The sequence below is a fragment of the Sceloporus occidentalis genome, unplaced genomic scaffold, assembly GCF_023333645.1.
Source record: "Sceloporus occidentalis isolate IW3139 unplaced genomic scaffold, rSceOcc1.0.p SCAF_8, whole genome shotgun sequence".
In the NCBI taxonomy this organism is placed as follows: domain Eukaryota; kingdom Metazoa; phylum Chordata; class Lepidosauria; order Squamata; family Phrynosomatidae; genus Sceloporus; species Sceloporus occidentalis.
The window spans coordinates 10,273,519-10,285,386 of record NW_028316988.1 but is presented as its reverse complement, the minus strand read 5'-3'; the positions used below and the strand labels follow the sequence as shown (position 1 = coordinate 10,285,386).

The 11,868-nt window shown below is 47.4% G+C and overlaps 1 protein-coding gene across 1 annotated transcript in view; it reads left to right on the top strand.

Moving 5' to 3' along the window:
* Window positions 1-10,936: 10,936 nt before the first annotated feature.
* Window positions 10,937-11,868, top strand: part of LOC149307851 (adherens junction-associated protein 1-like) — a 98,199-nt gene continuing 97,267 nt past the window's right edge. Inside the window, exon 1 of the mRNA XM_089534515.1 lies at window positions 10,937-11,533. Within this exon, the coding sequence (XP_089390641.1) occupies window positions 11,505-11,533 (29 nt within the window). The 5' untranslated portion in view covers window positions 10,937-11,504. The remainder of the gene's footprint in view (window positions 11,534-11,868) is intronic.

Sequence of the window (11,868 nt, the reverse complement as noted above, 5' to 3'; positions counted from 1 at the left end):
ATCCTTCTCTCAGTCTGGTTTCTTATATTGTTGTGAAATGTATGTGTGAACGCATTTTTAGTAGTACTTCATGTATGCATTCCCTATTTCATAAACTTGGCTTGTGCAGATTCTTAAAACGTACACATTTTGGCTGCATCCACCTTGCAGAAATAATCCGGTCTGAGACTGCTTTAACTGCCATGGCTCAATCCCAGCAAATCCTGGAAATTGTAGTTTTACAGGGTTTTTAGCCTTCTCTGCCAAAGAGTGCTGGTGCCTCACAAAACTACAAATCCCAAGATTTTGTAGGGTGGAGCCATGACAGTTAAAGTGTCAAACTGCATTACTTCTATAGTGTAGATGCATGCTCAGTGACCTAAAGAGTCAAGGAAAATATGACCCTCCAAATAACCCAGTCCTGAGCTCTATAGTGCTATTTCTTTACTCCAGATACAATGCTATTGAGCTGGAGCTTCTGGAAAATCTTCAAGAGAAGCCTTACGCAATGCATGCGACTAACCATAGACTGTCAACAATGGCCAACGTTGGCCAAGCCCAACTTGAGTTGACCCATTGACTCAATGGTTGAATGGTGACTCAACACATTGGTCTCTCCTATTGATAGTTGGGCCTAGTCTAGATGGGAGCAGCCCATCAGATGACGGCCACACATAATCCCAGCAGGATTTGCATTTATTAAGTGGAGTAGCAACGCTGGGGATTTAATTATAATGAATTTTTTTTGATGGTGGAGAAGACTCGAGCAATATCCGTGCCGCCAACTCTCTGCTTCCCCAGCTCAGCTTTCACTATGAGTTTGGCTCCTGATCAGCCATCAGTGAGACAGTAAAGTAATAAACATCCCTGCAACTCGGGAAGTTGTGTTATTAACCCTGACGTGTTAGTTGCGGCATAAATCAAAGTCTAGTGAGCTGTCAGGAACCACATGCTCCTTCATCCCTTGGTTGTACAGAGAGGGAATGAGAGGGAGACAGATAAGTTTATCACATTGCCCCCAGGGACGGTCTCAGTGCACAACGAAAGGGAGTGGGGTGGGACTTGAAGGTGGCTAGGGATGCATTTTATCACACACTGGAACACCGCTGCTGCTGGACGTTCCCATTCTGTTCCCAGTCTGTCCCAGAGGAAGTGATTTTTGGAAATGCTTCTGAACAGTTCCTGAAAATTGCCTCCTCTGGGATGGGTTGGGAACGTCCGCTGGTGGCGTTGCAGAGTGCGATAAAATGCATCCCTGGTCGCCTTCCGGTCCCCTCTTGCTCTCTTTTGTTCCACGCCGAGACCGTCCCTGGGAGCAATGCGATAAACTATAGAGAGAGAGGAATCCAAGATTTCTTCCTTGCCAAGACCAGAACAAGGAAGGGAATCCATTGTGAGGAACCAGTTCACACAATCTGTCTCTGACAGTATATTGACCACATCAGTTGTGGGTCTTTTTGCTTGGAGAGCTTCTGGGTCATCCCTAAGGTCAGACGTTGGCCTGCAAAAGAAGAAAATAAAGAGAAGGAAAAAGGGGACGTGGGAAGGGTGTAGAGCACATAGGTGTTTACATTCATATAAGCTGATCACATTTCCAAAGCCATGTTTTCTTGGAGTTTGTGTTCATAAAGAATATGCCCATGGGCAGCTAAAGCACTGAGATCTTCTGACCATTGAGCCGTCATTGGAGAACATTTGTCCTTCCAACCTTGGAGAATAACTCTTTTCGCATGCAGGATGTTAACCATTAGTTCAGTTCCACATTGCAGAGATGTCAGTTTAAAAAAAAAAAAACACGGATGTCTACAAACGCCAAAGATTTTTCCAATACAAATTTAGTACATGTTGCAATAAGCTATTCCACTGGAGTTGCATGGTGCTCTGATTTTAATTTGATCTATTGCCTTGCATTAACCATCCTTCTTGGCTTGTAGCTTGATGCAATTCAGTAAATGCGATGTTTCTTAAACAACAGTGATTGTATTCTTCTTCGGCGTCATTTATCAAGGACACAGACCAATCCATGCCATTGGAAACACCAAGGAGAGGAAGCCACAAATGAAGGAGGCAAAAGGAAGAGACTCAAAGGAATGAGGACTACCATGGACTATTGATGCGCAGTGTCTTGGCCAAGATTCATAAAGAGGAGGAGGAGGAGGAGGAGGAGAAAGGAAGAAGGAGGCAAGAAGGAAAGATGAGAAAGACGAGGAGAAGGAGGAAGAGGAAGAAGAGAAGGAAGAGGAGGAGATTGGTGTCCAGGACATTTTATCTGAATTCCCTTTGCCCCCCAAATCTTGAAGACTTAAGATGCTGCAAGTCACATATCCTCAACCTCAGGGAAAAGCAATGGCAAACCTCCTCTGAACAAATATTGCCAAGAAGACTCTATGATAGACTCGCCATAAGTCTATTAAGATTGCCATAAGTCGGAAATGACTTGAAGGCACACAACAACAACAATGACAAATATTAGCAGTCGGCCCAGAAAGCCTATTTGACCTTGCCATCGTGGATATGCAAAACCCTTCCTTTTGAGTCTGCTTCAGAAGGCCCCCGTCATTTTACAAAAACCATTGTCGCACGGGGAAAAGTGTGCATGGAGTTCAATTACTTAGTCAGCGGTAATGCAGGAATATTCCTTTCTGAGGAAATTGGAAAAGCCTGAATGGCAGGATCCCTTTCTCGGGGAAGAGATGAAATAAAACAGTGATTAGAAGAGAATGCTCTACATAGGCGAATGTGCAGTAATACATCTGCTATGCATTGATAAATAGCACCATCAAATAATAGGAGCCCCAGGCATCGAGACGAGGGCAAGGGAGGGAAAAGGTACTAAAAATGGCTTGCATAAGTAGATAGACGCATAGCTTCCTCCTCGGCTCAGAAACTCCTTGAGTATGATTTTGCAAAAAATTTAAACATAGGTACTTGGAGAGAGGAAGCCAGGACGAAATGGCTGCAAAGGGGACTTAGGGTGGGATCTGGAATCAAGGGATTGTTTTCTGCTTCTCCAGAGACATGGAGCAATGGGTTCAAGAAATTCCACCTCAACATTAGGAAGAACTAATATAGAATCTCGTTTCATGAAAGTATGGACCAAGTCATGTTCTATCAGCAGTGGTTGACCTCAGTTCTCCCACAAAACATGCCCAACTTTATAACAACAAACAGTTTATTAATTTATATACCACTTCATACTGAATTAACAGTGTCTAAGCGGTTTACAACTGTAAGCTAATTTGCCCCCAACAATCTGGGTACTCATTTTAGTGACCTCCTCGGAAGGATGCAAGCCTGAGTCGAGCTTGAGGCCTTTCGCTGGTATTGAACTCACAACCTTGTGGTTTTGAGTGAGTGGCTGCAGTAAAGGCATTTAACCACTGCACCACCATATCGAGTTTACAAGTCCAACTGGGAATTGTATTCCAATTCTTAAGCAAGTGGTTCCAAAATTTTGGTCCTCCAGATGTTTGGGACTTCAGCTCCCAGAATCCCTGAAGGTCGGTCAAGCTGGCTGAGGTTTCTGGGAGCTGAAATCCAAAACACCTGGAAGACTGAAGCTGAAGTCCGAAACAGCTGGAGGACCAAAGCTGAAGTCCAAAACATCTGGAGAACCAAAGCTGAACTCCAAAACACCTGGAAGACCAAAGTTTAGGAACCACAGCTGTAAGAAAATTGTACACATTCTCTCTCTGTCTTCATCGTGTGATGGTCCTTCTGTCCTGTCCACATTGAGCTTCCAAATGGTAGTAGCCCTTGAGGAAATGCAGAGTAGGTGATGAGGAACAGGTCAGTTTCTCTTGACAGGGATAGTCTAAAAATAATCTCTGTGCCTCCTGTGCCCCATTGGCTTCACCGGGGCTGAGAAGCAAGCAGTTGGCTTCTTAAAAGCCAAGGTGCTCACAGGTTACTAGCCTTCAGGGTGATGGGACAACCCAAATGTGTCCAACTGGAGGCTTATCCTAATAAAGGGTGAGCAGCGCTGTTGGCTACTGATGGTAAAGGTGTTGCATTAAAATTGGACGCAGCTGCTAATGGGAATGGGCAGGCTGCTCCTGGCATAGATTCCCATTTTCTTGGGCATAAGAATTTATCAAACAGTGGTGAAATGTAGCTCCACTGGTGCTCACGTTTGGGCCTATGGATGTCCTGCCAAGATGATGGAAGATGATGGCTGAATCCATCTGAGTCGGAGAAGAAATGGTTAAGTCAAACGGGTCTTGGTTGCAGAGGCAATTCTTCGATGCTCCTTGGTAACCGTCTCCAGGAGAATATCTTTCTTTCCACCCACAGGCGATTTAGCAGATGCTTCCGTCAAGGGCATGATCGAGGGCTCCCAAAGCAATGGCTGGCAACGTTCCTGCGCACCACCCATTCATGGGGGGAACAAAAGGGTTACAGAGAGGGTGGGACAGGACAGTGCTGGTCATTCATGGCCCAAAAAAGGAGAGAGAGACATTCACATCCCCAGAAGGACTGGGCTCTCTCTGGGCAGATGCGTGTTGCGCAGAGCTGGGTGGAATGACTGGTGAAAACTGCTTGGTGGGATTGCAGAGTTGGGGGGTAGCAGGAGTCATGGAAGGTGTCTTCTCCAGTGGTGCTCAACTCCATGGTCCTCCAACCTTCATCTCCCAGAAGCTTCAGCCAGTGGAGGGGTGATGAGGCATTCTGGGAGCCGATTTCCAAGGGATCCGGAGCATCAAAGGGTTGGAAGCCAGGGCCTACGCTGGTGGTTCTCAATATTTGGTGTTTTTGGACTTCAGCTCTCATAAGCGAGGCCAAATTTGGAGAAGTTCTGGGAGCTCCCGGAACACTGCTTTTTGCACTTTGAACTTAGTTCACGGCCATTGAAATAAGCTGAGAATGAAGGCGGAAGTGGAAGGAACCGAAAAGTGGGATGGCAGAGGATTAATCTCTGCCAAATGAGGACGATTGGAAGGCATGCATGTCTATCATGTCTGCCCTCACTCTGTTTCTAAAGGCTGAAGATCCTCAAACTTTTGCCACCTTTCCTCATAGGAGAGTTTCTCCAGTTCCTTGGACAGTTAGGTGGCCCGTTATGCTCTTTACCTTTAGATCCACCCATAACTATGGCCCTGTACAGATGGGCCATTAAGCATGTCCTGGCGACATACTAAGGTTGCCTCGGGGCATTGCTTATATACACCCTGCAACCCTAGTACGTCACCAGGACGTCAAAATGGCAGCGCCCTGTCTACATTTTGACGTAACAGCCGCAGTGCGTCCAAACAGCATGGCGCGGCTGTTACGTCCTGGTGCCACTGCAGGGCGCCTGTGGCACCCTTTCAGTGGCGCCGGAAGGAGCTCCAAAACGGAGCTCTTTTCATGCTGCTTATCGCTGGCACAGCCTTTACATGGCTTTCTCCCTTTCCCTGCCACTGTCGGGGTGTCCTTGGGGCATGAAGCTTCCCCGAGGCCTGGAAAAGCAGCAGATTGGGGCATCCAAGGCTGTTGCTGTGGCAGCTCAGGCCCCAATCTGTCAAGGAAAGGGGTGGGTGCAGGCCGCTCCAAAGGGGCAGTCTGTATCCCACTCCAAAGGGGCAGTCTGTATCCCGCCTAAGTCTCTTGGAAAAGACATTCTTATGCTTGCAGAAATATCTGATTGTTTATGCAGAGGATGCATTTCCCTTCTTAGGCTCTGCCATTTCTCTTTTGTAAAGAAAAGCAATAGTTTCATTGCATTTTCACTTATTCTTTGCAAGACGGTGATTTTGAAGGCTGGGAAGCTGCCCCGAGTCTTGCTTAGAAGGTCAGGTTCCAAATCTTTCTCTCTAAATAAGTAGGTGTTTTTATATTGTTTAGGGGAAGCCAGGAAGCATCAGAGAAGATTGTGAAGGCCACAGAGAGCATGGAAGGAGAAGCTCTCCACTGAATTTTAGAGCCTGGCTTGGGATGAAAGCACCCACCCACTGGGCAAGGCAGCCCTGGGTGATAAAAGGAAACAGCTGGGGATAATGCTCCATCTGGGAGCAAGTCTGGAGAGCATGAGGAGGTGGAGAGAGACATGCCAGTTTCCACAGAAGGAAGCCTTGCAGACAGAGGAAATGGAAAAGGAAGGAGGGTTTGCTCAGGAAAGCCTTCTGCTCTGATGGAACAGAGTTAAGACGAGTTCCTTTTGGGGGAGCAGGGGCTTCACTTCCCAGCATCCCCTGACCAGCATGGCCACTGGACTCTGGGAACTGTAGTCCAAAGAAAGGGAGGAAGAAGGTCCACCAAAGGTATTCATGGATTAGGTTCCTTAGATGGCTCCTGTAAAGTTCAGAATGGAGGTAAAACCTTGTGCCGAACCATCACTCTGCTGACATGAGAGCCATTGGTCTCTGTTGCTTATTCCAAAGAGACCTCAATGAAATCCTTGAGCTGAGATTTTGGGATGAAGGTGGATTCAGGTGAACTTCCAGCGGGTTCCTCTAAGGATTCATCCTCTTCTCCAAAGCAATGAAATTCTCGGAACTAGATTTTGGGATGAAGGTGAGCTTCCGGTGAGCTTCCAATGGGTTCCTCTTCTCTTCTACTCCCTTCCAGTTCCTGCAAGCCTTGCATCACCCTCCCAGGAAACATGCTGTTTCATATTCCTGTTTTTGCACATTCCTTTAAAAAATGAAAATTGCGATCGAACTTGTGAATGTCACACCTTCTTCTCCACCGAGCCCCGGCCTGCCGAAGACTCTCAAGAGCATCAATGGCCTGGTATTGAGCAGATGGAGTCGGACAGACATTGTCCCTCATCCAAAGTATGCCTGAGCCTGCTATCTCCATCTTGTCCCTGTTTTGTCCTATCCCTCCCTGCCTCTTCTTCTCCAGGGACCCGGGTGAGAACATTCCTCCCAGTTGCCATGGAAACCCCATCATTCGGCCTGATCCCAATTTCTTTGCTATTTCTCTCTTTCCCTCCTCCTTTCCTCCCTCCTTCCTTTTGCTTTTGGAAAAGTGAAGAGAGAAAGGCTCTCAACTGGCCAAGAGGCAAATCGCTGGGTATTAAAAACTCCAACTTGTCGCCTGTCCGGTTACAATCAGGTTTCTGCAAAAACACAATGCTATTGTGGCATAGTGGTTTAAGTGTTGGACTATCATTCTGGAGGCCAGGGTTCGATTCCTGTTTGGTCATGAAACCCATTGGGCGAGTCACACTTTCTCAGCCTCAGGGGAAGGCAATGGCAAACCTCTTCTGAGCAAATCTTGCCAAGAAAACCCCATAATAAGTTTGCCTTAGGGTCACCGTAAGTCAGAAATGACTTGAAGGCATACAACAACGGGTTCTCTAGTGCATTCCCAACAACTACAAGGGCTTTGCCAAACTACAAATCCCAGGTTCCCATCAGATGGACCTTCGGCAGTGAAAGTGATATCGGACTGCTGTTATTGTATTGTGTGGACATCCCCCATTTTTGAAAACAAATAGAGAAGAGAAGTGACTACAGGGAGACAGATGTTTCCCAGTTTACATTCAATGTTGGAAGATAGACGGAGAGATTTATCTCCCGTTCTCATGGAAGCAGAGCTCAGGATTATGCAACAGAATGGCAATGCAAGGATGCCATCCATCACGCAGCACAAACAAGCGGCGTACAGAACAAGGAAACATATTCGACAAATTCGTGGAGGAGTCAGACTACCCGTCTCTGTTTGCAAGGTTAGGAGGATGCCTGCAAGGCATCATCCACTTTCATGGGAGCAAGTCCCACTTCTCAGTGGGCTTTCCTTCTGAGCAAATATGTATAAGATGGAGCGGCAATGTTGCAAATAAATGGTATCTCCTGGTCCAGAAGCAGTGTACCTGACTGGACACAGGACAAAATAAAAGAGGTGGATTATTGACCATCATACTTTTTACCATTCTCAAGGGCATATATTGCCTTTAGGGTCACCAGACTAAAAGGGCTGCCAAACTATTGAAATAACGCTCCATCTTTCTGAATCTGAACTCTAATGTGGCGATGCCCAAACTCCGGTCCTCCAGGTGTTTTTGGACTTCAGCTCCCAGAAGCCTCAGCCACCTTGGCCAGTGGTCTGGGATGCTGGGAGCTGAAGTCCAAAACACCTAGAAGGCCAGAGTTTGGACATCACTGCTCTAATGCATAGTGTGCATAGTCTTGCATAGTATCTTATGCATAGTCCTGCATAGTATGCATAGTCTTCCATAGTATCTTAGACTTGGAAGGGATCCCAAACACCAACTAATCTAATCCTCTGTCATAGTTTAGAGTAAAACCTGGAGCAGATTTAGCATCCCACGAACATCCAAAACCGTCCTTTGCTGGGGCTGCCTTTGCTTCACATTTCAATCAGAGCAGCTGGTGGTTCTCAGCAAGCTCTGGCGCTCTGCACATGCTTTCCTATCATGCCTTTCCCCCGCTCCAAAGTGAAGCCTTGGCAAGTACTACAGCTCACATGTACGCTCTGGTGGGTGTATTTTAAAGGCAGGCTGAGCCTGCTTTCTTGTGCAAACCATCACTTTTCCCCAGGAAGCCGAGCAACGCAGTGACAGAAATCGCACGCGGAGCCCAAACAATTCCCCACCAGAGTATTCACCCACCTGTAGGCCGTGACAGAAAAGTGACTCACAAATCCAGATTATGCAACCAAATATTTCAATATTTGGAGGACTTCATATGAAATATCAGATGGGGAAAATATATTGCAGGCCCATGAGTCTGATTTGGAATCCTTTCAAGAAAATCAGAGAGAGAGAGAGAGATCCAGGGTGCATCTGCACTGCAGAAATGATGCTGTTCGACATTGCTTCATCTGCCATGGCTCAGTAATGCTATGGAGTTCTGGGATTTGTCATTTGGGTGATATTTAGCCTTCTGGTTCCACAATGAACTACTGATTCCATAGCATTGAACCATGGTTGCTAAAGTGGTGTCAAAGTGCTTCATTTCTGCAGTGCAGATGCAGCCCTAGGCAGGGCTTTAAAAGCACTGTCAAAGGTGCCGACTCAGTTTCAAGAAGGTTCGGCATTTCTTTGACAGCAACTTTATATTTTGTATTGAGAAAAAGAGGATGATGAATTTCTTCCTCCTTCCCCATCCTTTTATTTATCTTCAACACAATTCCATAGGATGGCACTGCAGCACTCAAAGTGGTGTCAAACCGCATTATTTCCACGGTGTAGAAGCATCTTATAACCGCACCTTCCCTGCAGAGGCAGCAGAGGTCAAGAAGACCTCTAATACACAGAATAACTAATCTGGGTTTATTGGATGCAAGCTGGACAAAGTCTTTTGAGAAAGCTCTTCTCTTACTTAGGTAAAATTAAGCCTATTTTGCTATTGTATTATTTTTTTAAAATGGTGTTTATGGGTTGCCTTGAAAACTTAGCTCCAACAGATTCAGACCCTCCTTTTACAGAAATTGCTACAATCAGTACTATTTAAATATAAATTGGGAATGACTTGAAAGCACACAACAGCAACAACAAAATGTGCACACACACAATATATATATATTTCTTTTCTGGGCTTAAATATTTAAAGATATGTGCACACACACACACACAAACACACAATATACTTCTTTTCCATGCTTAAACCCTTGATGAAGATATGTGTCCACACACCCACCCAAAATACATTGCTTTCCTGGGCTTAAAGATATGTGTTCTAGATACACAATACCCTTCTCCTCCAGGCTTGGAACCCCACCAACCCCATGTCCTTCTCCAGTCTTGAAGATGTGCCCCCACCCTTCTCCTCCAGACTCCAACCCTTGAAGACATGTGTCCACTCAATGCTCTTCTCCTCCAGGCTCCAACCCTTGAAGACATGTGTCCACTCAATGCTCTTCTCCTCCAGGCTTCAACCCTTGGAGATATCATCCATCTATTCCCCCCCAGGTTTCAACCACTGGAGTATTGTGTCTACAAACCCATAATCTTCTCCTCCAGGCTCCAACCCTAGAAGACATGTGTCCACCACCCAATGCTCTTCTCAACCAGGCTCCAACCCTTGAAGAAATGTGTCCACCACCCAATGCTCTTCTCCTTCCGGCTCCAACCCTTGAAGACATGTGTCCACCACCCAATGCTCTTCTTCTCCCAGCTCCAACCCTTGAAGACATGTGTCCACCACCCAATGCTCTTCTCAACCAGGCTCTAACCCTTGAAGAAATGTGTCCACCATCCAATGCTCTTCTCTTCCAGGCTCCAACCCTTGAAGACATGTGTCCACCACCCAATGCTCTTCTCCTTCTGGCTCCAACCCTTGAAGACATGTGTCCACCCAATGCTCTTCTCCTTCCGGCTCCAACCCTTGAAGACATATGTCCACCACCCAATGCTCTTCTCCTTCCGGCTCCAACACTTGAAGACATGTGTCTACCCAATGCTTTTCTCATCCAGGCTCCAGCTCTTGAAAAGACCTGTGTCTACCTGTGCAATGACCTTTGGTCAAAAGTAATAAAACTTGATTTGACCTGTGTCTACCACGCAATTCTCTTCTCCTCCAGGCTCCAGCCCTTGAAGACATGTGTCCACCCCCCCATACCCTTCTCCTCCAGACCACAACCCTTGAAGACATGTGTCCATCACCCAATGCTCTTCTCCTCCAGGCTTAAACCCTTGAAGAGATGCCTCCATAGACACAACACCCTTCTCCTCCAGGCTCCAGCCCTTGAAGACTCCTGTCCGGACCCCCTCTCATTCCACCCTCCGCTCCCCCAGAGGCTGTGGCAGTCTAACCGATGCAGCCAATGTTCTTTCACTGGTGGACATCACAGCCCCTCCTGTGAAAACAAAAGAGGGAAGTCATTAATGGGGGGAATCCCCCTTTTGAGGACCCTCTATAGATATTTGCAAGGGGATGCTTGCTAGCAAGCGGGGGATAAAGGGGGGGGGTCTTCCTCCTCCTCTTCCTCCCTCCCTCTAAGAAAAATTGAGGGGTTTGTGACGTCACGAGGGAGGGGAGGGGGGAGGACCAGAGCTCCAGCGACCGGAGGAGCAGCAGCAGCGAAGGAGCATCGCAGCTGCCGGGCCGGGGAAGAAGGCGAGAGCCGGCCCGGCTGCCTTTGCTTGGATGCTGGGGGGCTTGGATTGAGCTTTGGGGGGCCCTGAGAGAGAAGAGGAGCCCCCCATAAGCCACCCCCTCCTTCCCTTGGGTGGAAGAAGAAGAAGAGAAGGAGGAAGGAGAAGAAGAAGAGGAGGAGGAGGAAGAAGGAAAGAGCTCTCCTTCTCCATCCTTTCCCTGGCCATGGCTGGGAGGGACCCTTTTGGGTGGGACCTCCCCCCACAGCAATGGCAGGGGACCCCTATCACCTCCACCTCTTAAACTTGGTGGCCAACTTTTGCACCTCCCAAAAAAGGGGCCCCCTGATGCAGAGGTTGGACTGAATCTGGGAGCAATTGAATCTCTTGAATGTTTTTGGAATTTTTTTTCTTGGGGGGTGCCCTTCCTTTCTGCTGAGGTCCAGCCCCTAGGTAGGACCCATGGCTGGGCTGGCCAAGAACTGAACCCCCAAGCCAGCCACCCCTCCCGCCTCCATTTTGGGCATCCCTCGGCGTAAGGATGTGGATGCAGCGGTTCTGGGGGACCAGGTAAGACCCCTCCAAGACGTTGGTTGAGTTTGATGGCTTCGGGATGGGATGTGGAGTGTCTCCTTTGGGGAAGAAGGTGCACAAGATGACCTAAATGCCCCCCCCCCAAAAAAATCGGTTGGCTTTGACAGAAAGCTTTCCCTTAAGAGTTGAGGTGACTATGCGTCGTTGATGATGATGATTTATGATGGTGATGATTTGGGGGGTGACCTTCCTTTTTCATTTTAAACCCAAGGGACTAGAAGCACGAGGATTCAGTTCCTCCAAAGCAAAGGGAGAAATCTTGGTGGACCATCCAGGTTTTGCAACATCCAAGAGCCTTTCCATCCAGGAGC